The following is a 27,318-nucleotide window of genomic DNA, read 5'->3' as shown; positions in this document are numbered from 1 at the left end:
GTTGCGCCCCAGTCTCCTTCGCCCGGAGATTGTGACATCATCGCCCGCGCACATCGCCCCGGTAGCGCCCCGGACCCGAAATTGACTTCCGCCCCCCTGCAGCAACGCTGGTCGAAAACACCGACAGCTGCAGAAGGCGTGCATCGGGCGGCCGGCCGCTCCGGGGGCGATGACTAAAGGCGAGGTGACCAAGGGAAGTAAAAAACAAACTGCTTGAGTGCCGGGCTGATTGCGCGGGATGGCGGCTGCCTCAGTGGTCCAGGTAGGTACTTTTTCTATTGCAGAGCCTGCAGCGATGGCCCTTCCCTTTAAGGGAGGGAAGGAGCCTTTGAACGCAGCAGCTCTGCACGGCCCAGTGTGCAGCCCTGCTGAAGTCTCCGCCCCGCCTACTGCCCATTGCGCTCCAAGAAGGAAGTGGAGTGCTTGATTTAGCGCTCCCAGGAAGTGGAGGGCTTGATTTAGCGCTCCCAGGAAGTGGAGGGCTTGATTTAGCGCTCCAAGGAAGTGGAGGGCTTGATTTAGCGCTCCAAGGAAGTGGAGGGCTTGATTTAACGCTCCAAGGAAGTGGAGGGCTTGATTTAGCGCTCCAAGGAAGTGGAGGGCTGGATTTAGCGCTCCCAGGAAGTGGAGGGCTTGATTTAGCGCTCCCAGGAAGTGGAGGGCTTGATTTAGCGCTCCCAGGAAGTGGAGGGCTTGATTTAGTGCTCCCAGGAAGTGGAGGGCTGGATTTAGTGCTCCCAGGAAGTGGAGGGCTGGATTTAGCGCTCCAAGGAAGTGGAGGGCTGGATTTAGCGCTCCCAGGAAGTGGAGGGCTTGACTTTTAGCGCTCCCAGGAAGTGGAGGGCGGGATTTAGTGCTCCAAGGAAGTGGAGGGCTTGATTTAGCGCTCCCAGGAAGTGGAGGGCGTGATTTAACGCTCCCAGGAAGAGGAGGGCTGGATTTAACGCTCCCAGGAAGTGGAGGGCTGGATTTAGTACTCCCAGGAAGTGGAGGGCTGGATTTAGCGCTCCCAGGAAGTGGAGTGCGGGATTTAGTGCTCCCAGGAAGTGGAGGGCTGGATTTAACGCTTCCAGGAAGTGGAGGGCTGGCTTTAGCGCTCCCAGGAAGTGGAGGGCTGGATTTAGCGCTCCCAGGAAGTGGAGGGCTTGATTTAGCGCTCCCAGGAAGTGGAGGGCTTGATTTAACGCTCCCAGGAAGTGGAGGGCTTGATTTAGTGCTCCCAGGAAGTGGAGGGCTGGATTTAGCGCTCCCAGGAAGTGGAGGGCGTGATTTAGCACTCCCAGGAAGTGGAGGGCTGGATTTAGCGCTCCCAGGAAGTGGAGGGCTTGATTTAACGCTCCCAGGAAGTGGAGGGCTTGATTTAGCGCTCCAAGGAAGTGGAGGGCTTGATTTAGCGCTCCAAGGAAGTGGAGGGCTTGATTTAACGCTCCAAGGAAGTGGAGGGCTTGATTTAGCGCTCCAAGGAAGTGGAGGGCTGGATTTAGCGCTCCCAGGAAGTGGAGGGCTTGATTTAGCGCTCCAAGGAAGTGGAGGGCTGAATTTAGCGCTCCCAGGAAGTGGAGGGCTGGATTTAGCGCTCCCAGGAAAGTGGAGGGCTTGATTTAGCGCTCCCAGGAAGTGGAGGGCTGGATTTAGCGCTCCCAGGAAGTGGAGGGCTGGATTTAGTGCTCCCAGGAAGTGGAGGGCTGGATTTAGTGCTCCCAGGAAGTGGAGGGCTTGATTTAGCGCTCCAAGGAAGTGGAGGGCTGGATTTAGCGCTCCCAGGAAGTGGAGGGCTGGATTTAGTGCTCCCAGGAAGTGGAGGGCTTGATTTAGCGCTCCCAGGAAGTGGAGGGCTTGATTTAGCGCTCCAAGGAAGTGGAGGGCTGGATTTAGCGCTCCCAGGAAGTGGAGGGCTGGATTTAGTGCTCCCAGGAAGTGGAGGGCTGGATTTAGTGCTCCCAGGAAGTGGAGGGCTGGATTTAGCGCTCCAAGGAAGTGGAGGGCTGGATTTAGCGCTCCCAGGAAGTGGAGGGCTTGACTTTTAGCGCTCCCAGGAAGTGGAGGGCGGGATTTAGTGCTCCAAGGAAGTGGAGGGCTTGATTTAGCGCTCCCAGGAAGTGGAGGGCGTGATTTAACGCTCCCAGGAAGTGGAGGGCTGGATTTAACGCTCCCAGGAAGTGGAGGGCTGGATTTAGCACTCCCAGGAAGTGGAGGGCTGGATTTAGCGCTCCCAGGAAGTGGAGTGCGGGATTTAGTGCTCCCAGGAAGTGGAGGGCTGGATTTAACGCTTCCAGGAAGTGGAGGGCTGGCTTTAGCGCTCCCAGGAAGTGGAGGGCTGGATTTAGCGCTCCCAGGAAGTGGAGGGCTTGATTTAGCGCTCCCAGGAAGTGGAGGGCTTGATTTAACGCTCCCAGGAAGTGGAGGGCTTGATTTAGTGCTCCCAGGAAGTGGAGGGCTGGATTTAGCGCTCCCAGGAAGTGGAGGGCGTGATTTAGCACTCCCAGGAAGTGGAGGGCTGGATTTAGCGCTCCCAGGAAGTGGAGGGCTTGATTTAACGCTCTCAGGAAGTGGAGAGCTTGATTTAGTGCTCCCAGGAAGTGGAGGGCTGGATTTAGCGCTCCCAGGAAGTGGAGGGCGTGATTTAGCACTCCCAGGAAGTGGAGGGCTGGATTTAGCGCTCCCAGGAAGTGGAGGGCTGGATTTAACGCTCCCAGGAAGTGGAGGGCTGGATTTAACGCTCCCAGGAAGTGGAGGGCTGGATTTAGCACTCCCAGGAAGTGGAGGGCTGGATTTAGCGCTCCCAGGAAGTGGAGTGCGGGATTTAGTGCTCCCCGGAAGTGGAGGGCTGGATTTAATGCTTCCAGGAAGTGGAGGGCTGGATTTAGCGCTCCCAGGACGTGGAGGGCGTGATTTAGCACTCCCAGGAAGTGGAGGGCTGGATTTAGCACTCCCAGGAAGTGGAGGGATGGATTTAGCGCTCCCAGGAAGTGGAGGGCGTGATTTAGCGCTCCCAGGAAGTGGAGGGCTTGATTTAGCGCTCCCAGGAAGTGGAGGGCTGGATTTAGCGCTCCCAGGAAGTGGAGGGCTTGATTTAACGCTTCCAGGAATTGGAGGGCGTGATTTAGCGCTCCCAGGAAGTGGAGGGCGGGATTTAACGCTCCCAGGAAGTGGAGGGCTTGATTTAGCGCTCCCAGGAAGTGGAGGGTGTGATTTAGCGCTCCCAGGAAGTGGAGGGTGTGATTTAACGCTCCCAGGAAGTGGAGGGTGTGATTTAACGCTCCAGGAAGTGGAGGCTTGATTTAGCGCTCCCAGGAAGTGGAGGGTGTGATTTAGCGCTCCCAGGAAGTGGAGGGCGTGATTTAGCGCTCCCAGGAAGTGGAGGGCTTGATTTAGCGCTCCCAGGAAGTGGAGGGCTGGATTTAGCGCTCCCAGGAAGTGGAGGGCGTGATTTAGCGCTCCCAGGAAGTGGAGGGCGGGATTTAGCGCTCCCCAGGAAGTGGAGGGCGTGATTTAACGCTCCAAGGAAGTGGAGGGCTGGATTTAGCACTCCCAGGAAGTGGAGGGCTTGATTTAGCGCTCCCAGGAAGTGGAGGGCTTGATTAGCGCTCCCAGGAAGTGGAGGGCTTGATTTAGCGCTCCCAGGAAGTGGAGGGCTTGATTTAGCGCTCCCAGGAAGTGGAGGCTGGATTTAGCGCTCCCAGGAAGTGGAGGGCGTGATTTAGCGCTCCCAGGAAGTGGAGGGCGGGATTTAGCGCTCCAGGAAGTGGAGGGCGTGATTTAACGCTCCAAGGAAGTGGAGGGCTGGATTTAGCACTCCCAGGAAGTGGAGGGCTTGATTTAGCGCTCCCAGGAAGTGGAGGGCTTGATTTAGCGCTCCCAGGAAGTGGAGGCTTGATTTAGCGCTCCCAGGAAGTGGAGGGCTTGATTTAGCGCTCCAAGGAAGTGGAGGGCTTGATTTAGCGCTCCAAGGAAGTGGAGGGCTTGATTTAGCGCTCCCAGGAAGTGTAGGCTGGATTTAGCGCTCCCAGGAAGTGGAGGCTTGATTTAACGCTCCAGGAAGTGGAGGGCTTGATTTAGCGCTCCCAGGAAGTGGAGGGCGTGATTTAGCGCTCCCAGGAAGTGGAGGGCTTGATCTAGCGCTCCCAGGAAGTGGAGGGCTGGATTTTGCGCTCCCAGGAAGTGGAGGGCGTGATTTAGCGCTCCCAGGAAGTGGAGGGCGGGATTTAGCGCTCCCAGGAAGTGGAGGGCGGGATTTAACGCTCCAAGGAAGTGGAGGGCTGGATTTAGCACTCCCAGGAAGTGGAGGGCTTGATTTAGCGCTCCAGGAAGTGGAGGGCTTGATTTAGCGCTCCCAGGAAGTGGAGGGCTTGATTTAGCGCTCCAGGAAGTGGAGGCTTGATTTAGCGCTCCCAGGAAGTGGAGGGCTGGATTTAGCGCTCCCAGGAAGTGGAGGGCTGGATTTAGCGCTCCCAGGAAGTGGAGGGTGTGATTTAGCGCTCCAGGAAGTGGAGGGCTGGATTTAGCGCTCCAAGGAAGTGGAGGCGGGATTTAGCGCTACACTTCCTTCTTGGAGCGAAAACGGCGCATTTTTCAAAAGTTTGAAATCGTTAACGCATGGCACTAATTTTTCAAACTTAAAATTATTGCCCCAGACGGGGCGATAGTGAATTTCTCCCCCTTGAGCTCCAATCCAGGCTGGCACTCCAGTGCTTTAACTGAGGGAGTGCTGTACTTTCGGAGATGCGTCTTTCCGCTGAGTCAGGTAGATGTTAAAATTCCCACAGCACTATTTCGATGAAGAGTGGGGAGTTCTCCCCAGTGTTCAAGCCAGTTTTTATCCCTCACCCAACATCACTAAACAGATTAAAAAGCAAAATACAGCGGATGCTGGAAATCTGAAATAAAACAGAAAATGCTGGAAATACTCAGGTCAGGCAGCATCTGTGGAGAGAGAAACAGAGTTAATGTTTCAGGTCAATGACCTTTCGTCAGAACTGGAAAAAGTTAGAGACAGCATAAAATCCAAAGATAGGGCGTATAAAATAGCCAAAAAAAGCGCCAGAGCGGAAGATTGGGAACAGTTTAAGATAGAGCAAAGGAGGGCAAAGGGCATGATCAAGAGGGGCAAAATAGCTTACGAAAACAAGCTGGCGGAAAATATAAAAACTAACTCCAAAAGCTTTTATAAATATATCAAAGGAAAAGACTGGTGAAAACCAAAGTTGGTCCATTGCAGTCAGATACGGGGGAATATATAATGGGAAATAAGGAAATGCAGATCAACTAAATGCATACTTTGGGTCAGTCTTTACGAAGGAAGACACAAAAAACCTCCCTGGGATATCGGGAAAAATAGGGACATTGGCAAAGGAGGAACTGACGCAAATCAATATCTCTAAGGATATGGTGTTAAGGAAGCTAAAAGGATTGAAGGTGGACAAATCCCAGGGCCTGATAACATGCATCCTAGGGTACTGAAGGAGGTGGCCCTAGAGATAGCGGATGCACTAAGGATGATTTTTCAGAATTCATTAGACTCGGGAACAGTGCCGATGGATTGGAGGGTAGCTAACGTTACCCCACTATTCAAAAAGGGGGTAGGGAAAAAGCAGGTAATTACAGACTGTAAGCCTTACATCAGTTGTGGGCAAAATGCTGGAGTCCATCATTAAGGATGAAATAGCGAGCACTTAGCAAATGGGGACAGGATAGGACAGAGTCAACATGGATTTACAAAGGGTAAATCGTGCTTGACTAATCTATTGGAATTTTTTGAGGGAGTAACTGGTAGAATAGATGGGGGAGAGCCAGTAGATGTGGTGTACCTGGACTTCAAAAGGCCTTCGATAAGGTCCCACATAAAAGATTAGCATGGAAAATTGAGGCTCATGGGATAAAGGGGAAAGTTTTGGCGTGGATAGGGAACTGGCTGTCAGATAGAAAACAGAGAGTTGGAATAAACGGCTCATTTTCTGAATGGCAGGCAGTAACAAGTGGGGTACCACAGGGATCTGTCCTGGGCCCCCAGCTGTTCACAATTTACATTAATGACCTGGATCAGGGAGTCGGATGCAGCATTTCCAAATTTGCAGACGACACTAAACTAGGAGGGGGGGTGGGCTCAGAGGAAGAGACCAGGAAGCTCCAGAGCGATTTGGACAGACTGGGCGATTGGGCGGATAAATGGCAGATGCACTATAATGTGGACAAGTGCGAAGTTATCCACCTTGGGTGCAGGAACGGGAGGGCAAATTATTATTTAAATGGCAATAGATTGGAGAGGGGGAAGTACAGAGAGACCTGGGTGTTCTTGTACACCAGTCACTGAAGGCGAGCATGCAGTGCAACAGGCGGTCAAGAAGGCAAACGGTATGCTGGCCTTCATAGCAAAAGGGTTAGAATACAGGAACAGGATACTTGCTGCAGCTGTACAGGGCACTGGTGAGACCACACCTCGAGTACTGTGTACAGTTTTGTCGCCTCATCTGAGGAAGGATGTTCTTGCCATGGAGGGGGTGCAGCGGCGATTCACCAGGCTGATACCAGGAATGGCGGGAATGACCTATGAGGAGAGACTATGTAGTTTAGGGATGTACACACTGGAGTTTAGAAGATTGAGAGGGGACCTCATAGAAGTGTATAAAATTCTGACAGGTCTAGACAGACTGGATGCAGAAGGAATGTTTTCCCTTGGCGGGTGAGAACAGAACTAGAGGACATAATTTAAGGATAAGGGCTAAACCATTTAGGACAGAGATGAGGGGGAATTTCTTCACTCAGAGAGTGGTGAAACTGTGGAACTCATAGCCACAGAGGGCAGTGTACGCCAGCTCATTAAATATATTTAAGAGGGAATTAGATATATTTCTACGGGCAAAAGGGGTTAAGGGTTACGGAGAGAAGGCGGGGACGGGATACTGAATTAAAGGATCAGCCATGATCTCATCGAATGGCGGAGCAGGCACGAAGGGCCGAATGGCCTACTCCTGCTCCTATCTTCTATGTATCTATGTATCTATGTAACAGGTTTTAACCACGTGCAAAGGCTGGAAAAGGGGAGAGGGGAGGAAAGAACAAAACTGAAGGTCTGTGATAGGATGGAAGGCAGGAGAGATTAAAAGACTAAAAGGATGATGGTGTGAGGCAAAAGGAGATGGTAATGGGACAAGTAAAAAAACAAAAGCTGGGGCTAGAAGAGGTGTAAAAGGGATGGCAGAATCATCAACAGCTGCCATCCTAAAATAGGGGCCGAGGTTATGGTCTGAAGTTGTTGAACTCGATATTGAGTCCAGAAGGCTGTAAAGTGCCTAATCGGAAGATGAGGTGCTGTTCCTCGAGTTTACGCTCAGCTTCGTTGGAATAGTGTAAGAGGCCGAGGACTGAGAGTGGAGCACTTTGCACCATTGACCCTTTTGTCATTTAATCTCTCCTGCCTTCCACCCTATCACAGACCTTCCATTTCGTTCTTTCCTCCCCTCCCCCTTTTCCAGCCTCCACAGTTGCTTTAAAGCCGTGTTCCAGTTATGACGGAAGGTCATCGAGCTGAAACGTTAACTCTGTTTCACTCTCCACAGATGCTGCCTGACCTGCTGAGAATTTCCAGCATTTTCTGTTTTTATTAATAACCAGATAATCTGTTTTTAGTATCACATTGCTGTTTGTGGAGCCTTGCTGTGTGTAAATTAGCTGCCGCGTTTCCTACATTACAACAGTGACTTCACTTCAAAACTGCTTCATCGGCTGTAAAACACTTTGGGACGTCCTGAGGTCATGAAAGGCGCTATAGAAATGCAAGTCACTGTTCCCAGAATTGGTCAGCACCTTCAGGAGAGCAACTCCATGTGGCACGTCAAGTATCCGAGCATGTACAGAGCTATCTCCCCGCCCCAGTAAAACTGGTTAATCATCACGGAAGTCACAATGTTTCTCACACTAACCCTGGTCACAATGTTTCTCACACTAACCCTGGTCACAGTGTTCCTCACACTAACCCAGGTCACAGCGTTCCTCACACTAACCCAGGTCACAGTGTTCCTCACACTAACCCTGGTCACACTAACCCTGGTCACAGCGTTCCTCACACTAACCCTGGTCACAGTGTTCCTCACACTAACCCTGGTCACACTAACCCAGGTCACAGCGTTCCTCACACTAACCCAGGTCACAGTGTTCCTCACACTAACCCTGGTCACACTAACCCTGGTCACAGCGTTCCTCACACTAACCCTGGTCACAGTGTTCCTCACACTAACCCTGGTCACACTAACCCTGGTCACAGTGTTCCTCACACTAACCCTGGTCACACTAACCCTGGTCACAGCGTTCCTCACACTAACCCTGGTCACAGTGTTCCTCACACTAACCCTGGTCACACTAACCCTGGTCACAGTGTTCCTCACACTAACCCTGGTCACACTAACCCTGGTCACAGTGTTCCTCACACTAACCCTGGTCACAGTGTTCCTCACACTAACCCTGGTCACACTAATCCAGGTCACAGTGTTCCTCACACTAACCCTGGTCACAGTGTTCCTCACACTAACCCTGGTCACACTAACCCTGGTCACAGTGTTCCTCACACTAACCCTGGTCACACTAACCCTGGTCACAGTGTTCCTCACACTAACCCTAGTCACACTAACCCTGGTCACAGTGTTCCTCACACTAACCCTGGTCACACTAACCCTGGTCACAGTGTTCCTCACACTAACCCTGGTCACAGTGTTCCTCACACTAACCCTGGTCACACTAACCCAGGTCACAGTGTTCCTCACACTAACCCTGGTCACAGTGTTCCTCACACTAACCCTGGTCACACTAACCCAGGTCACAGTGTTCCTCACACTAACCCTGGTCACAGTGTCCCTCACACTAACCCTGGTCACACTAACCCAGGTCACAGTGTTCCTCTCACTAACCCTGGTCACAGTGTCCCTCACACTAACCCAGGTCACAGTGTTCCTCTCACTAACCCTGGTCACAGTGTTCCTCACACTAACCCTGGTCACACTAACCCTGGTCACAGTGTTCCTCTCACTAACCCTGGTCACAGTGTCCCTCACACTAACCCTGGTCACACTAACCCTGGTCACAGTGTCCCTCACACTAACCCTGGTCACACTAACCCTGGTCACAGTGTTCCTCACACTAACCCTGGTCACACTAACCCTGGTCACAGCGTTCCTCACACTAACCCTGGTCACACTAACCCAGGTCACAGTGTTCCTATCACTAACCCTGGTCACAGTGTTCCTCACACTAACCCTGGTCACAGTGTCCCTCACACTAACCCTGGTCACACTAACCCTGGTCACAGTGTTCCTCACACTAACCCTGGTCACAGCGTTCCTCACACTAACCCTGGTCACAGTGTTCCTCACACTAACCCTGGTCACACTAACCCTGGTCACAATGTTTCTCACACTAACCCTGGTCACAGTGTTCCTCACACTAACCCTGGTCACACTAACCCTGGTCACAGTGTTCCTCACACTAACCCTGGTCACAGTGTTCCTCACACTAACCCAGGTCACAGTGTCCCTCACACTAACCCTGGTCAGACTAACCCTGGTCACAGTGTTCCTCTCACTAACCCTGGTCAGACTAACCCTGGTCACAGTGTTCCTCACACTAACTTCACTGGACCCATTTGTTTTTGTTGTTGACAGTAATTGCATCCGATGCAGAGGCAGAGACCTTGTTGGTTTCGTACACACAGGAGCTGGAGCAGTTAGTGCGAGAAAAGGAGGAAGCATGCGGTGAGATTGGAAATGAAGGTAACCTTTCTGTTATACCTGTCCAGCTGTCATTCTCTGCCACTGAACGTGTTTGACACCAGAATAATTATGGAACGAAGGGAGGGGCGATGCACAGAAGGCCAGAATCAGAGCAACAAAGGTGAAGGAGGGATATAAAGCTGGAGAGTGTTGCAGAGACAGGGTCGGATGAGGCCATGGAGGGATTTAGGGACAAGGCTGAAGGTTTCAATTTCACTACTTTGGGGGATAGGAAGCCAATGCAGAACAACAAGGCTGGAGATGATGAGGATTAGTGTGGGCTGGACTATATTTTGGACCAGTTTGAGGGCAGTGGATGGGATGTCTGTGAAGAAAATAATTTTGCGAAAACAAGGCTGAATGGGATAAGAACCTGGGTAAGGGTTTTATGCGCTGAGGTGGGGCAGAAGTGGTCATTGTTGTGAAGGTGGTAATAAGTGGTCTTGGTGATGAGAAGGACGTGCGGTTTGAACTTCAGCTCAGCGTCAACCAGGACGTATGATGTAGTTACACCAGAATGTACAGCCAGGGCATTGGAGTTAGTTGCAAGGGATTAAAGATTGTGGCAGGGGTCAGGAACAATGGTTTTTATCTTCCTGATGTTCAATTGAAGGAAGTTGTGTCACATCCATAACTTGATGTTGGAGAGGGTGTGAAGGAAGAAGCCATATCACCGATTCAGAAAAATACACTTAGCTTATGAAAGAATTCTGGTCTTACTAAAACATGTCAAACTGGGTTTGGAAATTTAGAAACCCAACTATGAAATAGCTATGAAAGCATTCTGGCTATTGAGATGAGACAGTTGTTGACCCTGAATAAATAACCTTATTGAAACAGAAGGTGAATGGCTCTGACAGGCTGACCTTTTGGGAACAAAACAATGGTCCACCCTGGATAAGGTGTTCTGATTTAAACTTCGTAAAGATGGCACATAAGATAAGGAACATCTGCCCTCATAAAGATGACATAAAGTAAGGAACACCTGGCATCACACCGTTTTTATATGGTCAACTCAGAACACCTGGAGATGAGACAAGATTCTGTAATGCTACCAGCTGATGTGGCAGTAAGAATTGCAGAGGTCGGCAGAAAGATGACTAGGGATAATTAACTTGCATCAGCAGAAAACCTTAAAGGAGATACCACTAGTAAAGGGTATAAATATTGAAGTCTCAAATGGGATATTAGACGCGCTTTAATCGGGCAAAGCGATTCTCGGCCACAGAGGTGGCTCTGTAGTCTACCACTCTTTGTACCTCGGGGATCAAAGGTATTTGATATTGATAGATATCCTGTAAAGAGAACTTTAAGAACAGTAATACTGTAGCGAAGTTAAGATTTAAAAGTAAGATTCTCTGTTAAAAAGATCATATGTTTTCTCTTTTTAGAATTGTTAATGTTGCGATTGACGGATTCACCAACTGTAAATTGCATGTCGGCTCTTTAATAAATCTCTATATATTTTTAGAATTGTCTCACATAAGACTTCTGTATCAAAAACTCTCGAACTCAATCTCTGTATGCTCTTTGGTGAGGAGTTGCAGAATTCTGAGGGAGTTTTCCGGACCCTCATAATATCCAGGACGTTACAGTCTAGCTAAACTTATTAAAAGTGCTATCTGGAGGATGGTAACGTTCTCGGTTGTTCCTTTCCTTTAGGTAGAGTTAGCCCGGACCTTTAGACCCAATTAAGCGTCTTTAGGATTCGGCTACCTCAAACTTTAGTTGAAAGTGAACGTCTGAGAAATATGCCTGATCCGGGGTAGCCCTAAAGGGGCTCGGACTAGTAAATAATCCCTTCAAGGGGTCTGGGAATGCTTGGTCATCAGGTAGAGAGAGATGATGGAGAGTTGAGTTGGGAGTCATCAGCATATATATTGAAGCTCTAATCTAATCGAATTTTTTGATGGAAGTATCAGGGAGGATTGATGAAGGGAATGCAATGGACATTGTCTACATGGATTTTAGGAAGGCGTTTGACAAAGTACCACATAGAAGGCTGGTTAGCAAAATTGAGGCTCATGCAATAGGTGAGTTAGTGACAGCTTGGATAAGGAATTGACTTAAGGACAGAAAACAGCAAGTTGTGGTAAATGGCTGTTTTTCAGACTGGAGGATGGTAGACAGTGGTGTTCCACAAGGGTCAGTGCTGGGGCCACTGCTTTTTTGGATATATATATATATAAATGACCTGGATATTGGAATACAAAGTAGAATTTCTAAATTTGCTGATGACACCAAACTTTCATAGAGTCATAGAGTTTTACAGCACAGAAAGAGGCCCTTCGGCCCATCGTGTCTGCGCCGCCCATCCATCCCTGTCCAGTCTAATCCCATTTTCCAGCATTTGGTCCATAGCCTTGTATGCAATGGCATTCCAAGTGCTCATCCAAATGCTTCTTGAATGTTGTGAGGGTTCCTGCCTCTACCACCCTTTTGGGCATTGAGTTCCACATTCCAACCACCCTCTGGGTGAAAAAGTTCCTCCTCAAATCCCCTCTAAATCTCCTGCCCCTTACCCTGAATCTATGCCCCCTTGTTATTGACCCCCCTACTAAGGGGAAAAGTTCCTCTTTGTCTACCCTATCTATGCCCCTCATCATTTTGTATACCTCAATCAGGTCCCCCCTCAGCCTTCTTTGCTCCAAGGAAAACAACCCCAGCCTGTTTAGTCTTTCTTCATAGCTGAGGCGCTCCATCCCAGGTAACATCCTGGTGAATCTTCTCTGCACCCTCTCCAAAGCAATCACATCCTTCCTATAGTGAGGCGACCAGAACTGCACACAGTACTCCAGCTGTGGCCTCACCAGCGTTTTGTACAGCTCCATCATAACCTCCCTGCTCTTATATTCTATGCCTCGGCTAATGAAGGCAAGTATCCCATATGCCTTTTTAACCACCTTATCTACCTGTTCCGCTGCCTTCAGGGATCTATGTACATGTACACCAAGGTCCCTCTGACCCTCTGTACTTCCTAGGGTCCTACCACTCATTGTGTATTCCCTTGCCTTATTTGTCCGTCCAAAATGCATCACCTCGCACTTTTCAGGGTTAAATTCCATTTGCCACTTTTCCACCCATCTGACCAACCCGTTTATATCGTCCTGTAGCCTGAGGCTTTCCTCCTCGCAATTGACCACCCCACCAATTTTCGTGTCATCTGCGAACTTGCTGATCATACCTTTTACATTCTCATCCAAATCATTTATGTAGATCACAAACAACAAGGGACCCAGCACCGATCCCTGAGGTACCCCACTGGACACAGGCTTCCAGTCACAAAAGCAACCTTCGACCATCACCCTCTGCCTCCTGCCACTCAGCCAGTTTAGGATCCAACGCGCCAAGGCACCCTGGATCCCATGGGCTCTTACCTTCTTGACCAGTCTCCTATGCGGGACTTTGTCAAAGGCTTTACTGAAGTCCATGTAGACCACATCCACAGCATTTCCCTCATCCACCCCACTAGTCAACCCCTCGAAAAATTCAATCAGATTTGTCAGACATGATTTACCCTTGACAAAGCCATGCTGACTATCCCCGATTAATCCTTGCCTCTCCAAGTGGAGACTAATTTTGTCCCTCAGAATTTTTTCCAATAATTTCCCTACCACAGATGTTAGGCTCACTGGCCTGTAATTCCCTGGTTTATCCCTGCTACCCTTCTTGTATAATGGTACTACATTAGCTGTTCTCCAGTCCTCTGGTACATCCCCTGTGGCCAGAGAGGTTCTGAAAATTTGTGTCAGAGCCCCTGCAATCTCCTCCTTTGCCTCCCACAGCAGCCTGGGATACATCTCGTCCGGGCCTGGGGATTTATCCACTTTTTGGCCTGCTAAAACCGCTAGCACCTCCTCCCTCTCGATGCTAATATGTTCAAGTATGTCACAGTCCCCTTGCCCGATTTCTATGTCTGCATCGTCTTTCTCCACAGTGAACACAGATGCAAAAAATTCATTTAAAACCCCGCCTACATCATCTGGCTCTACACACAGATTGCCACTTTGGTCCCTAATGGGCCCTACCCTTTCCCTGGTTATCCTCTTGCCCTTAATATACTTATAAAACATCTTAGGATTTTCCTTTATTTTGCTCGCCAGTGTTATTTCATGGCCCCTCCTCACCCTCCTAATTTCTTTTTTAAGTATGCCCCTGCACTTTTTATACTCCTCTAGGGCTTCTTCCGTCTTTAGTCTTTTGTAACTGCCAAAAGCCCCCCTTTTATTTCTAATGCATTTTTGTATATCCCTTGTCATCCAAGGTTCCCTTTGCTTGTTGGTCCCACCCTTGACCTTTTCAGGAACATGTTGGCGCTGTACTCTCTCTATTTCCCTTCTGAAAGTCTCCCACTGTTTTGATGTGGATTTTCCTATAAGTAGCTGCTCCCAGTCCACTTTGGCCAGATCCTGCCTTATCATATTAAAATCGGCCTTCCCCCAATTTAGAACCCTTATTTCCGGGCCGTCTTTGTCTTTTTCCATGACCACCTTAAATCTCACCGAATTATGGTCACTGTCGCCAAAATGCTCTCCTACTGATACTTCCACCACTTGCCCGGCAACATTCCCCAGAATTAGGTCCAGTACCACCCCCTCTCTTGTAGGACTTTCTACATGTTGGCTCAAAAAGCTCTCCTGGATGCACTTTAAGAATTCTGCACCCTCTAAGCCTTTCACACTCTGACTATCCCAATTTATATTGGGGAAGTTGAAATCCCCCACTATTATTACCCTATTATTTTCGCACTTCTCTGAGATTTGCCTACATATCTGTTCCTCTATCTCCCCCTGACTGTTTGGGGGCCTATAGTACACTCCCAGCAAAGTGCTTGCCCCCTTTTTGTTTTTAAGTTCTACCCATATGGTCTCATTAGAGGACCCCGCTAATATATCATCCCTCCTTACAGCAGTAATTGACTCCTTAATTAATATTGCAACACCCCCTCCCCTTTTACACCCCCCTCTGTCTCGCCTGAAGATTCTATACCCCGGAATATTGAGCTGCCAGTCCTGACCCTCAATCAACCATGTCTCCGTGATAGCAACAATATCGTACTCCCATGTGTTCAACAACAACTTCAGTTCATCCACCTTATTTGCAAGACTCCTTGCATTAAAATAAATGCCTTTCAGCCCTGCCATATTCCCTTTTGCCTTCACATATTTGCTCTGCCTTCCCAGCTGACTTGTTTTTTCCTCTGTATTTGGCTGTAAATCACCCCCTACTATAGCTCCACTCTGTACCCCATCCCCCTGCCAAGTTAGTTTAAACCCCCCCCAGCAGTGCTAGCAAACCTCCCCGCAAGGATATTGGTTCCCCTCTGGTTCAGGTGTAAACCGTCCGACTTGTACAAGTCCCACCTTTCCCAGAAGCAGACCCAGTGATCCAGGAAACTAAAGCCCTCCCCCCTGCACCATCCCTTTAGCCACGCATTCATCTGTTCTATCTTCCTATTCCTATACCCACTAGCATGTGGCACCGGGAGTAATCCAGAGATTACAACCTTTGAGGTCCTGCTCTTTAATCCTTCACCTAGCTCCTTAAATTCTTGCTGCAGGACCTCATCCCTCTTTTTACCTATGTCGTTGGTACCAATGTGGACCACGACCTCTGGCTGTTCACCCTCCCCCTCCAGAATGCCCTGCAGCCGCTCAGTGATATCCTTGACCCTGGCACCAGGGAGGCAACAAACCTCCCTGGTGCCACTTTGGAGTGTGGCAAACAGTGAGGATAATACCATTCGACTGCAACAGGACATAGAAAGGCTAGCAGAATGGGCAGACAGTGGCAGGTGGAATTTAATACAGAGAAGTTGTACGAGGCCCCTTGGGTCGGAGCGATCATAATATGATCGAATTCTTCATTAAGATGGAGAATGAAGTAGTTGACTCAGAGACTAGGGGAATGGCACTCAAAGGGTTGACGGTGGATAGGCAATGGCAAACATTCAAAGACCGAATGGATGAGCTACAGAATTTGTTCATCCCAGTTTGGCATAAAAATAAAACAAAAAAGGTGCCTCAACCGTGGCTAACAAGGGAAATTAGGGATAGCATAAGATCCAAGGAGAGGACATATAAATTGGCCAGAAAAAGCAATAATCCTGATGATTGGGAGCAGTTTAGGATTCAACAAAGGAGGACAAAGGGATTAATTAAGAAAGGGAAAATAGAATATGAGAGTAAGCTTGCAGGAACATAAAAACTGAGTGTAAAAGCTTTTATAGATATGTGAAGAGAAAAAGATTGGTGAAGTCAAGCGTAGGTCCCTTGCAGTCAGAATCAGGGGAATTTATAATGGGGAACAAAGAAATGGCAGACCAACTAAATACATATTTTGGTTCTGTCTTGATAAAGGAGGACACAAATAACCTCCCAGAGATGCCGGGGAACATAGGGTCTGATGAAAGGGTGGAACTGAAAGAAATCAGTATTTGTAGGGAAATGGTGTTAGGAAAATTGATGGGACTGAAGGCCGATAAATCCCCAGGGCCTGATAATCTACATCCCAGGGTACTTAAGGAAGTTGCCCTAGAAATAGTAGATGCATTGCTGGTCATCTTCCAGAACTCGATAGACTCTGGAACAGTACCCATGGATTGGAGGGTAGCTAATGTTACCCCACTATTCAAAAAAGGTGGTCGAGAAAAAGCGGGGAATTATAGACCGGTAAGCCTGACATCGGTAGTGGGGAAAATGCTAGAGTCCATTATAAAAGATGTAATAGCAGAGCACTTGGAAAGCAGTGACAGGATCGGACAAAGTCAACATGGATTTACAAAAGGTAAATCATGCTTGACTAATCTACTGGAATTTTTTGAGGATGTAACTGGTAAAATAGATAAGGGAGAACCAGTGGATGTGGTATATTTGGACTTTCAGAAGGCTTTCGATAAGGTCCCACATAAGAGATTAGCGTGCAAAATTAAGGCACATGGGATTGGGGGCAAGGTATTGACTTGGCTAGAGAACTGGTTGACGGACAGAAAGCAAAGAGTAGGAATAAACGGGTCGTTTTCCGAGTGGCAGGCAGTGACTAGTGGGGTACCGCAAGGATCGGTCCTAGGACCCCAACTGTTCACAATATATATTAATGATCTGGACGAGGGAATTGGATGTAATATCTCCAAATTTGCAGACGACACAAAGCTGGGTGGGAGGGTATGCTGTGAGGAGGATGTCGTGAAACTCCAGTACGATTTGGACAGGTTCGGTGATTGGGCAGAAACATAGCAAATGCACGATAATGTGGATAAATGTGAGGTTATCCACTTTGGTGGCAAAAACAGGAAGGCAGATTATTATTTGAATGGCAATAGATTGGGAGAAGGGGAAGTGCAAAGAGACCTGGGTATTCTTGTGCACCAGTCGCTGAAGGTAAGCATGCAGGTGCAGCAGGCGGTTAAGAAGGCAAATGGTATGTTGGCCTTCGTAGCAAGAGGGTTCGAGTACAGGAGCAAGGATGTCTTGCTACAGTTGTACAGGGCCTTGGTGAGACTGCACCTTGAGTATTGTGTGCAGTTTTGGTCACCTTACCTGAGGAAGGACGTTCTTGCCATGGAAGGAGTGCAGTGAAGATTCACCAGGCTGATACCTGGGATGGCAGGAATGACGTATGAGGAGAGCTTGTGTCGATTGGGCTTATACTCACTGGAGTTTAGAAGACTGAGAGGGGATCTCATCGAAACCTATAAAATTCTGTCAGGCCTGGACAGACTAGATGCAGGAAGGATGTTTCTGATGGCCGGGGAGTCCAGAACCAGGGGTCATAGTTTAAGGATAAGGGGTAAGCCATTTAGGACTGAAATGCGGAGGAATTTCTTCACCCAGAGAGTGGTGAACCTGTGGAATTCTCTGCCACAGAGGGCGGTGGAGGCCAGTTCATTAAATATATTCAAGAAAGAGTTGGATATATTTCTTAAGGCTAAAGGGATCAAGGGATATGGAGAGAAGGCAGGGACAGGGTACTGAATTTGGATGATCAGCCATGATCTCATTGAATGGCGGAGCAGGCTCGAAGGGCCGAATGGCCTACTCCTGCTCCTATCTTCTATGTTTCTATGTTTCTATGTTTCTAAGTGTGAGGTGATGCATTTTGGCAGGAGGAACAGGGAGAGGCAATTTAATGGCACAGTTTTAAAGAATGTGCAGGGACAGTTGGACCTGGGAGTTAATGTGCATAGGTCCCTGAAGGTGGCAGGACATATTGAGAGAGTGGTTAGCAAAGCATATGGGATCTTGGGTTTCATAAATACAGGTATTGAGAACAAAAGTAGACAAGTTATGCTGAACCTTTATAAAGCGCTGGTTAGGCCACAACTGGAGTATGCGTCCAGTTCTGGTCACCACACTTTAGGAAGGATGTGAAGGCCCTTGAGAGGGTGCAGAGGAGATTTACCAGAATGGTTCCGGGGATGGGGGATCTTAGCTACAAGGACAGGTTGGAGAAGCTGGATTTGTTTCCCCAAGGGTCAGTGCTGGGGCCACTGCTTTTTTTGATACATATATATAGATAAGTGACCTGGATATTGGAATACAAAGTAGAATTTCTAAATTTGCCGATGACACCATATGAATGGTTTAGAGCAAAGGAGGTTGAGGGGTGATTCGATAGAGGTTTGGATAGGCTAGACGGGGAAAGGCTGTTCCCACTAGTTGATGGTACAAGGACTAGGGGACACAGATTTAAGGTTTTGGGCAAGAGATACAGGGGGGACGTGAGGGGAAACTTTTTTACGCAGCGAGTGGTGAGGACCTGGAACTCGCTGCTGACGGAAGTGGTGGAAGCGGAGACACTCAATGTTTTCAAGGGGAGACTTGATAGGCACTTGAGGGAAATAAACTTGCAGGGCTACGGGGATAGAGCGGGGGAATGGGACTGACTGGATTGCTCTGCAGAGAGCCGGCACGGACTCGATGGGCCGAATGGCCTCCTTCTGTGCCATTATGACTCTACGGCTCTCCCTGTGTGTGCATAGAAATTCCATCAAACCCCTCCAAGACCTCATCAAACCTCACCGAGATCTCATCAAACCTCCTCAAAGATCTCATCAAACCCCTCCAAGACCTCATCAAACCTCACCGAGATCTCATCAAACCTCCTCAAAGATCTCATCAAACCCCTCCTTGAGAGTGATTTAGTTAAGTCCAAAACTAGGATCCTAAATCTGAACAAAGCAAACTACGTAGGTATGAGGCAAAATAACGACAGAAAATGCTGGAAAAACTCAGCAGGCCAGGCAACATCCGTGGAGAGAAAATAGATTCAACGTTTCGGGTGAAAACCCTTTGTCAAGAATAAAGAAGCACAGGAAATGAAATAGATTAAGAGGCCAGGCTGGGAGAGAACAAAAGAGAAGAGACATTAAGAGGTATTCAAAACGAGACGAGATGGTGATAGGACGAGTGGAGACAAAAGACGGCTCTAGATTAGGTGTGAAATGCGCTGGCAGAATGGGAGACAGCTGCCGTGTGGGAGAGAGAAGAAAAAGGTGGGGGGAAAAGGCCAAAACAAAGGTGTGGATAAAAAATATAAGTAAAAATGTAATAGGGGCCGAGGTTATGATCTGAAATTGTTGAACTCGATATTGAGTCCGGAAGGCTGTAAAGTGCCTAATCGGAAGATGAGGTGCTGTTCCTCGAGTTTACGGTGAGCTACCGTGGAACAATGCAAGAGGCCGAGGACGGTGAGGTCCGAGTGGGAATGGGGCGGTGAATTAAAATGACAGCCATGCGTGGGGAAGACTCCTGGCCAGAGAAGTAGGCACGGAGACAAAGGCGGCGGAAAAGAGCTCAACATCGTGCCGAGCTCAAAATTCATTGAGGTGATGAAGCTCAGACCTTTGCTGAGGCCTGATCCACAAACAGGACTGCCCTGGTAGACCCATTGTTTCAGCCTGTTCTTGCCCCACGGAACTTATCTCTTCCTATCTCGACTCTATCTTTTCTCCCCTTGTCCAGTCTCTTCCCACCTACATCCGCGACTCTTCGGACGCCCTCCGCCACTTTAACAGTTTCCAGTTTCCTGGCCCCAACCGCTTCCTTTTCACCATGGACGTCCAATCCCTCTACACCTCCATCCCCCACCAGGATGGCCTGAGGGCGCTCCGCTTCTTCCTTGAACAGAGGCCCGTCCAGTCCCCATCCACCACCACCCTCTTCCGCCTGGCTGAACTTGTTCTCACATTGAACAACTTCTCCTTTGACTCAACTCATTTCCTCCAAATCAAGTGTTGCTATGGGTACCCGCATGGGTCCTAGCTATGCCTGCCTTTTCGTGGGATATGTGGAACACTCTTTGTTCCAGTCCTACTCGGGTCCCCTCCCTCACCTCTTTTTCTGATACATTGATGACTGTATCGGTGCCGTTTCCTGCTTTCGCCCTGAACTAGACAATTTCATTCACTTTGCCTCTAATTTCCACCCTTCCCTCACCTTCACATGGTCCATCTCCGACTCTTCCCTTCCCTTCCTCGACTTCTCCGTCTCCATCTCTGGGGATAGGTTATTGACCAACATTCACTACAAGCCCACTGACTCCCACAGCTACCTGGACTACACTTCCTCCCATCCTGCCTCCTGTAAGGACTCTATTCCATTCTCCCAGTTTCTCCGTCTCCGCCACATCTGCTCCGATGATGCCACCTTCCACACCAGTGCTTCCGACATGTCTTCCTTTTTCCTCAACCGAGGATTCCCCTCTACCGTGGTTGACACGGCCCTTGACCGTGTCCGTTCTATCTCCCGCACTTCTGCTCTCACCCCTGCCCCTCCCTCCCAGAACCACGATAGGGTTCCCCTTGTCCTCACCTTTCACCCCACCAGCCTCCACATTCAACGGATCATCCTCCGCCATTTCCGCCACCTCCAAAGTGATCCCACCACCAAACGCATCTTCCCCTCCCCTCCCCTTTCAGCATTCCGTAGGGACCACACCCTAGTCCACTCCTCTATCACCCCCAGCACCCCTTCCCCTTCGCCTGGCACCTTCCCGTGCAAGCGCAGGAGATGTAACACCTGCCCCTATACCTCCCCCCTTCCCACTGTCCAGGGCCCCAAACACCCCTTCCAGGTGAAACAGCGATTTACTTGTACTTCTTGCAATCTAGTATACTGTATTCGCTGCTCACGATGCGGTCTCCTCTACATTGGGGAGACCAAACGCAGATTGGGTGACCGCTTTGCGGAACACCTCCGTTCAGTCCGTAAGGGTGACCCCGAGCTTCCGGTCACCTGTCATTTTAATTCACCGCCCCATTCCCACTCGGACCTCACCGTCCTTGGCCTCTTGTATTGTTCCAGTGAAGCTTAACGTAAACTCGAGGAACAGCACCTCATCTTCCGATTAGGCACTTTACAGCCTTCCGGACTCGATATCGAGTTCAACAATTTCAGATCATAACCTCGGCCCCCATTACATTTTTACTTATATTTTTTATCCACACCTTTGTTTTGGCCTCCCCCCCCCCCTTTTTTCTCTCCCACATGGCAGCTGTCTCCCATTCTGCCAGCGCATTTCACACCTAATCTAGAGCCATCTTTTGTCTCCACTAGTCCTATCACCATCTCGTCTCGTTTTGAATACCTCTTAATGTCTCTTCTCTTTTGTTCTCTCCCAGCCTGGCCTCTTAATCTATTTCATTTCCTGTGTTTCTTTATTCTTGACAAAGGGTTTTCACCTGAAACGTTGATTCTATTTTCTCTCCACGGATGTTGCCTGGCCTGCTGAGTTTTTCCAGCATTTTCTGTTGTTATTTCGGATTTCCAGCATCTGCAGTATTTTGCTATCGTAGGTATGAGGCAAGTTGGCTAAGGTAGGTTGGGAAACTAGATTAAAAGATATGACAGTAGAAAAGCAATGGCAAGCATTTAAAGAAATAATTCATAATTTGCATATACATTCCATTAAGGAATAAAAACACCATGGGAAAAATGGTCCAACCATGGCAAACAAGAGAAATTAACGATAGTATTAAATTAAAGGAAGAGGCTTATAATGTTGCCAAAAAGAGTAGTAAGCCTGAGGATTGGGAGGATTTTAGAATTCAGCAAAGGAGGACCAAGAAATTGATAAAGAAAGGGAAAATAGAATAGCGAGAGACATAAAAACAGACTGTAAAAGCTTCTATAGGTATGTAAAAAGGAAAAGATTAGCGAAAGTAAACGTAGGATCCTTACAGGCTGAGACAGGAGAAATTATAATGGGGAATAAGGAAATGGCATAGAAATTAAACAAATACTTTGTCTGTCTTCACAGAAGAAGACACTAAAACCTCCCGGAAATAGTGGAGAACCAAGGGTCTAGCGAGAATGAGGAACTGAAAGAAATTAGTATCAGTAAAAAAATAATACTGGAGAAATGAATGGGACTGAAAGCCGATAAATCCCCTGAACCTGATGGCCTACATCCTAGGGTTTTAAAAGAAGTGGCTACAGTGATAGTGGATGCATTGGTTGTCAGCTTCCAAAATTCCATAGATTCTAGAACGGTTCCCACGAATTGGAAGGTAGCAAATGTAACCCCACTATTTCAGAAAGGAGGGAGAGATAAAACGGGGAACTACAGACCAGTTAGCCTGACATCAGTAGTAGGGAAATGCTAGAATCTATTATTAAGGATGAGGTAACAGGGCACTTAGAAAATAATAATAGGAATGGGCAGAGTCAACACGGATTTATGAAAGGGAATTCATGTTTGACATCTGTTTTTTGAGGTTGTAACTAGCAGAATAGATAAGGGGTAACCAGTGGATGTGGTGTCTTTGGATTTTCAGAAGGTATTCGATAAGGTGCCACACAAGAAGTTATTAAACAAAATTAGGGCTCATGGGATTGGGGGTAATATACTAGCATGGATTGAGGATTGGTTAACGGACAGAAAACAGAGAGTAGGAATAAACGGGTCATTTTCAGGTTGGCAGGCTGTAACTATTGGGGTACCACAAGGATCAGTGCTTGGGCCTCAGCTATTCACAATCTATATCAGTGATTTGGATGAGGGGACCAAATGTAATATATCCAAGTTTGCTGATGATACAAAGCTGGGTGGGAATGTTAGTTGTGAGGAGGATGCAAGGAGGCTTCAAGGGGATATAGACAGGCTAAGTGAGTGGGCAAGAACATGGCAAATGGAATATAATGTGAAGTTATCCACTTAGGTAGGAAAAATAGAAAGGCAGAGTATTTTTTAAATGGTGAGAGATTGGGAAATATTGGTGTTCATTGGGTGTCCTTGTACACGAATCATTGAAAGTTAACATGCAGGTACAGCAAGCAATTAGGAAAGCAAATGGTATGCTGGCATTTATTACAAGAGGAATTGAGTACAGGAGTAAAGACGTCTTACTGCAATTATATAGGGCCCTGGTGAGACCACACCTGGAGTATTGTGTACAGCTTCGGTCTCCTTACCTAAGGAAGGACACACTTGCCATAGAGGGAGTGCAACGATGGTTCACCCGACTGGTTCCTGGGATGGGAGGATTGTCCTATGAGGAGAGATTGAGTAGACTAGGCCTATATTCTCTAGAGTTTAGAAGAATGAGAGGTAATCTTATTGAAACATACAAAATTCTTACAGGGCTTGACAGGGTAGATGCAGGGAGGATGTTTCCCCTGGCTGGGGAGTCTAGAACCAGGGGTCACAGTCTCAGAATAAGGGGTCGGCCATTTAGGACTGAGATGAGGAGAAATTTCTTCACTCAGAGGGTGGTGAATCTTTGGAATTCTCTACCCCAGAGGGCTGTGGTGGCTCAGTTGAGTATATTCAAGACAGTGATCGATAGATTTTTGAATGTTAAGGGAAGCAAAGGATATGGAGGAAAGTGGAGTTGAGGTATAAGACCAGCCATGAGCTTATTAAATGGCAGAGCAGGCTCGAGGGGCCGAATGGCCTACTCCTGCTCCTATTTCTCATGTTCTTATGTTCATCGAACCTCTCCGAGATCTCATCGAACCCCTCCGAGATCTCATCGAACCCCTCCGAGATCTCATCGAACCCCTCCGAGATCTCATCGAAACCCTCCGAGATCTCATCGAACCCCTCCGAGATCTCATCGAACCCCTCCGAGATCTCATCGAAACCCTCCGAGATCTCATCGAACCCCTCCGAGATCTCATCGAAACCCTCCGAGATCTCATCGAACCCCTCCGAGATCTCATCGAACCCCTCCGAGATCTCATCGAAACCCTCCGAGATCTCATTGAAACCCTCCGAGATCTCATCGAACCCCTCCGAGATCTCATCGAACCCCTCCGAGATCTCATCGAACCCCTCCGAGATCTCATCGAACCCCTCCGAGATCTCATTGAAACCCTCCGAGATCTCATCGAACCCCTCCGAGATCTCATCGAACCCCTCCGAGATCTCATCGAACCCCTACACAACCTCATCAAACCCGTTTGCGACCTCATCAAACTAAAGATATGTATCTGTTTCACACTGTCAACATAAACAACACATTGTTCAATGCTTCTATGTCTGCCTCTTTTATGCTCTCCTCTGTATTTCTCCACCTCTGCCTCTCTATCCATCTCTGCCTGTCCCTTGCCTCTTTCTATGTTTCTGCCTCTTATTTTCATGTTATTTCTGTCTCTGACTGTCTCACTCCTGTGTCTATCCATTTCGCTCTCTCTTTCCTTTCCTGTTTATCTATTTTTCTATCTATCTATCTCCCTCCCCGTCCCTATTTCTCTACCTATCTCTCTATCGTGATAACACACCTGAAACATTAGCTTGTCTGTTCTCCACAGATGCTGTTGTGTATTTACAGCATTTGCAGTTTTTCCTTTTTATTTTATTTCTCTGCCTCTCTCATTTTCCTGCTTCTTATCCTATCAGTTTAAACCTCTGTCTTTCTTTCTTTCTCTATCTTTCACTGTCTGTCTAGCTCTGTCTCTCCCCTTTCTGTTTCTCTCCACCTTTCTTTCTCTGTTTCTTCCTGTCTCCCTTTTGCCTCTTTCAGTTCCTGGCTGTCTGCCTCTCATTCCCGTTCTCTGTTCCCTCTCTGCCTCTCTCTCCTTCTGCATCCTTGTCTCTCACTCTGCTCACCTGGACTGGGAGCTGGCTACAGTCTCCCCGCTGACTGACTATGGTACAAGACAGGTTGCACAAATGGTTACAAAATGAGGAGGAGGAGGAGTAAATAAACAGTGATGTGGGGTTGCAATGTCATTCTAAATAGAGGTCTGTCTGATATATTTAGGTGGATCCAAACCAACACGCCAAGTGCACTCAGCGAGCAGTGCGGATCCTCAGCCACCTTCTGTCAGCACCAGGAGAGATCAGCCTGAGGTACTGTAAACAGATACAACTTCACCCTCACTTCCCACACACTGGGTTTTGGGTGATCTGACCTGGCCTGAGGCTTTAGATGCTGTTCCTCCACCTGTCAGCCTGGCCTCTTCTCTCTGCTGTACATGCAATGGGTTTGGGGCAGCCTCTGCCCAGTTAGTGACAGATATGAGCTTGCAACTTCATAACTCAGCAGCAATTGGGGCAATCAGTCAGAGAGCCAACACGGTGGTGGGTCATTTTACAGTCATGCCCTTTGCTGTGGCCTTCCTGATGGTGCAGCCTCTCCATCCAACAGGATGAAAAGGGTTTGGGACACTGTCTCTTTAAGTTCGCAGTGCCGTGCAACAGACACATTGATCCTGCTGCCCTCCCAGCCCCTTCGTACACTTGGCTTGCTCAGGGAATGTGGGTCGCTTCTGTGGAAAGAAGATGGAGGAATTACACGCCAGGTCAGAGAGAGAACCTGGCAGCAGAATCTTGATAGGTGAACAACATTCAAAGATTGAGAACTAAGCACAGTGAAGGTCAGCACCTGTGCAGTACCTGCCCTGGGAGTGTTTGATGGGACAGTGTAGAGGGAGCTTTACTCTGTATCTAACCTGTGCAGTACCTGCCCTGGGAGTGTTTGATGGGACAGTGTAGAGGGAGCTTTACTCTGTATCTAACCCGTGCTGTACCTGCCCTGGGAGTGTTTGATGGGACAGTGTAGAGGGAGCTTTACTCTGTATCTAACCTGTGCTGTACCTGCCCTGGGAGTGTTTGATGGGACAGTGTAGAGTGAGCTTTACTCTGTATCTAACCCGTGCTGTACCTGCCCTGGGAGTGTTTGATGGGACAGTGTAGAGGGAGCTTTACTCTGTATCTAACCCGTGCTGTACCTGCCCTGGGAGTGTTTGATGGGACAGTGTAGAGGGAGCTTTACTCTGTATCTAACCCGTGCTGTACCTGCCCTGGGAGTGTTTGATGGGATAGTGTAGAGGGAGCTTTACTCTGTATCTAACCTGTGCTGTACCTGCCCTGGGAGTGTTTGATGGGACAGTGTAGAGGGAGCTTTACTCTGTATCTAACCCGTGCTGTACCTGCCCTGGGAGTGTTTGATGGGACAGTGTAGAGGGAGCTTTACTCTGTATCTAACCCGTGCTGTACCTGCCCTGGGAGTGTTTGATGGGACAGTGTAGAGGGAGCTTTACTCTGTATCTAACCCGTGCTGTACCTGCCCTGGGAGTGTTTGATGGGACAGTGTAGAGGGAGCTTTACTCTGTATCTAACCCGGGCTGCACCTGCCCTGGGAGTGTTTGATGGGACAGTGTAGAGGGAGCTTTACTCTGCATCTAACCCATGCTGTACCTGCCCTGGGAGCGTTTGATGGGACAGTGTAGAGGGAGCTTTACTCTGTATCTAACCCGGGCTGCACCTGCCCTGGGAGTGTTTGATGGGACAGTGTAGAGGGAGCTTTACTCTGTATCTAACCCGTGCTGTACCTGCCCGGGGAGTGTTTGATGGGACAGTGTAGAGGGAGCTTTACTCTATATCTAACCCGTGCTGTACCTGCCCTGGAAGTGTTTGATGGGACAGTGTAGAGGGAGCTTTACTCTGTATCTAACCCGTGCTGCACCTGCCCTGGAAGTGTTTGATGGGACAATGTAGAGGGAGCTTTACTCTGTATCAAACCTGTGCAGTACCTGCCCTGGGAGTGTTTGATGGGACAATGTAGGGGGAGCTTTACTCTGTATCTAATCCGGGCTGCACCTGCCCTGGGAGTGTTTGATGGGACAGTGTAATGGGAGCTTTACTCTTTATCTAACCCGTGCTGTACCTGTCCTGCGAGAGTTTGATGGGACAGTGTAGAGGGAGCTTTACTCTGTATCTAACTCGGGCTGCACCTGCCCTGGGAGTGTTTGATGGGACAGTGTAGAGGGAGCTTTACTCTGTATCAAACCTGTGCAGTACCTGCCCTGGAAGTGTTTGATGGGACAATGTAGAGGGAGCTTTACTCTGTATCAAACCTGTGCAGTACCTGCCCTGGGAGTGTTTGATGGGACAGTGTAGGGGGAGCTTTACTCTGTATCTAACCCGGGCTGCACCTGCCCTGGGAGTGTTTGATGGGACAGTGTAGGGGGAGCTTTACTCTGTATCTAACCCGTGGTGTACCTGTCCTGCGAGAGTTTGATGGGACAGTGTAGAGGGAGCTTTACTCTGTATCTAACCCGGGCTGCACCTGCCCTGTGAGTGTTTGATGGGACAGTGTAGAGGGAGCTTTACT

At 48.6% G+C, this 27,318-nt stretch overlaps 1 protein-coding gene across 4 annotated transcripts in view; it reads left to right on the top strand.

The window, feature by feature from the left end:
• The window catches only part of mical3a (microtubule associated monooxygenase, calponin and LIM domain containing 3a), a 706,722-nt gene that overhangs the window by 574,035 nt on the left and 105,369 nt on the right, over nucleotides 1-27,318 (top strand). For all 4 annotated transcript variants that reach the window (XM_086008561.1, XM_086008560.1, XM_086008562.1 and 1 more), the window contains 2 exons: nucleotides 9,651-9,758; nucleotides 24,964-25,052. In XM_086008561.1, coding sequence (XP_085864687.1) covers nucleotides 9,651-9,758; nucleotides 24,964-25,052 — 197 coding nt within the window. The remainder of the gene's footprint in view (nucleotides 1-9,650; nucleotides 9,759-24,963; nucleotides 25,053-27,318) is intronic.

This window comes from Somniosus microcephalus, chromosome 16 (assembly GCF_052327205.1).
Source record: "Somniosus microcephalus isolate GS21.2 chromosome 16, FLI_Smic_1.0, whole genome shotgun sequence".
Taxonomy (NCBI): domain Eukaryota; kingdom Metazoa; phylum Chordata; class Chondrichthyes; order Squaliformes; family Somniosidae; genus Somniosus; species Somniosus microcephalus.
Note: the sequence above shows the minus strand (reverse complement) of the source record. Positions and strands in the feature narration are given on the sequence as shown.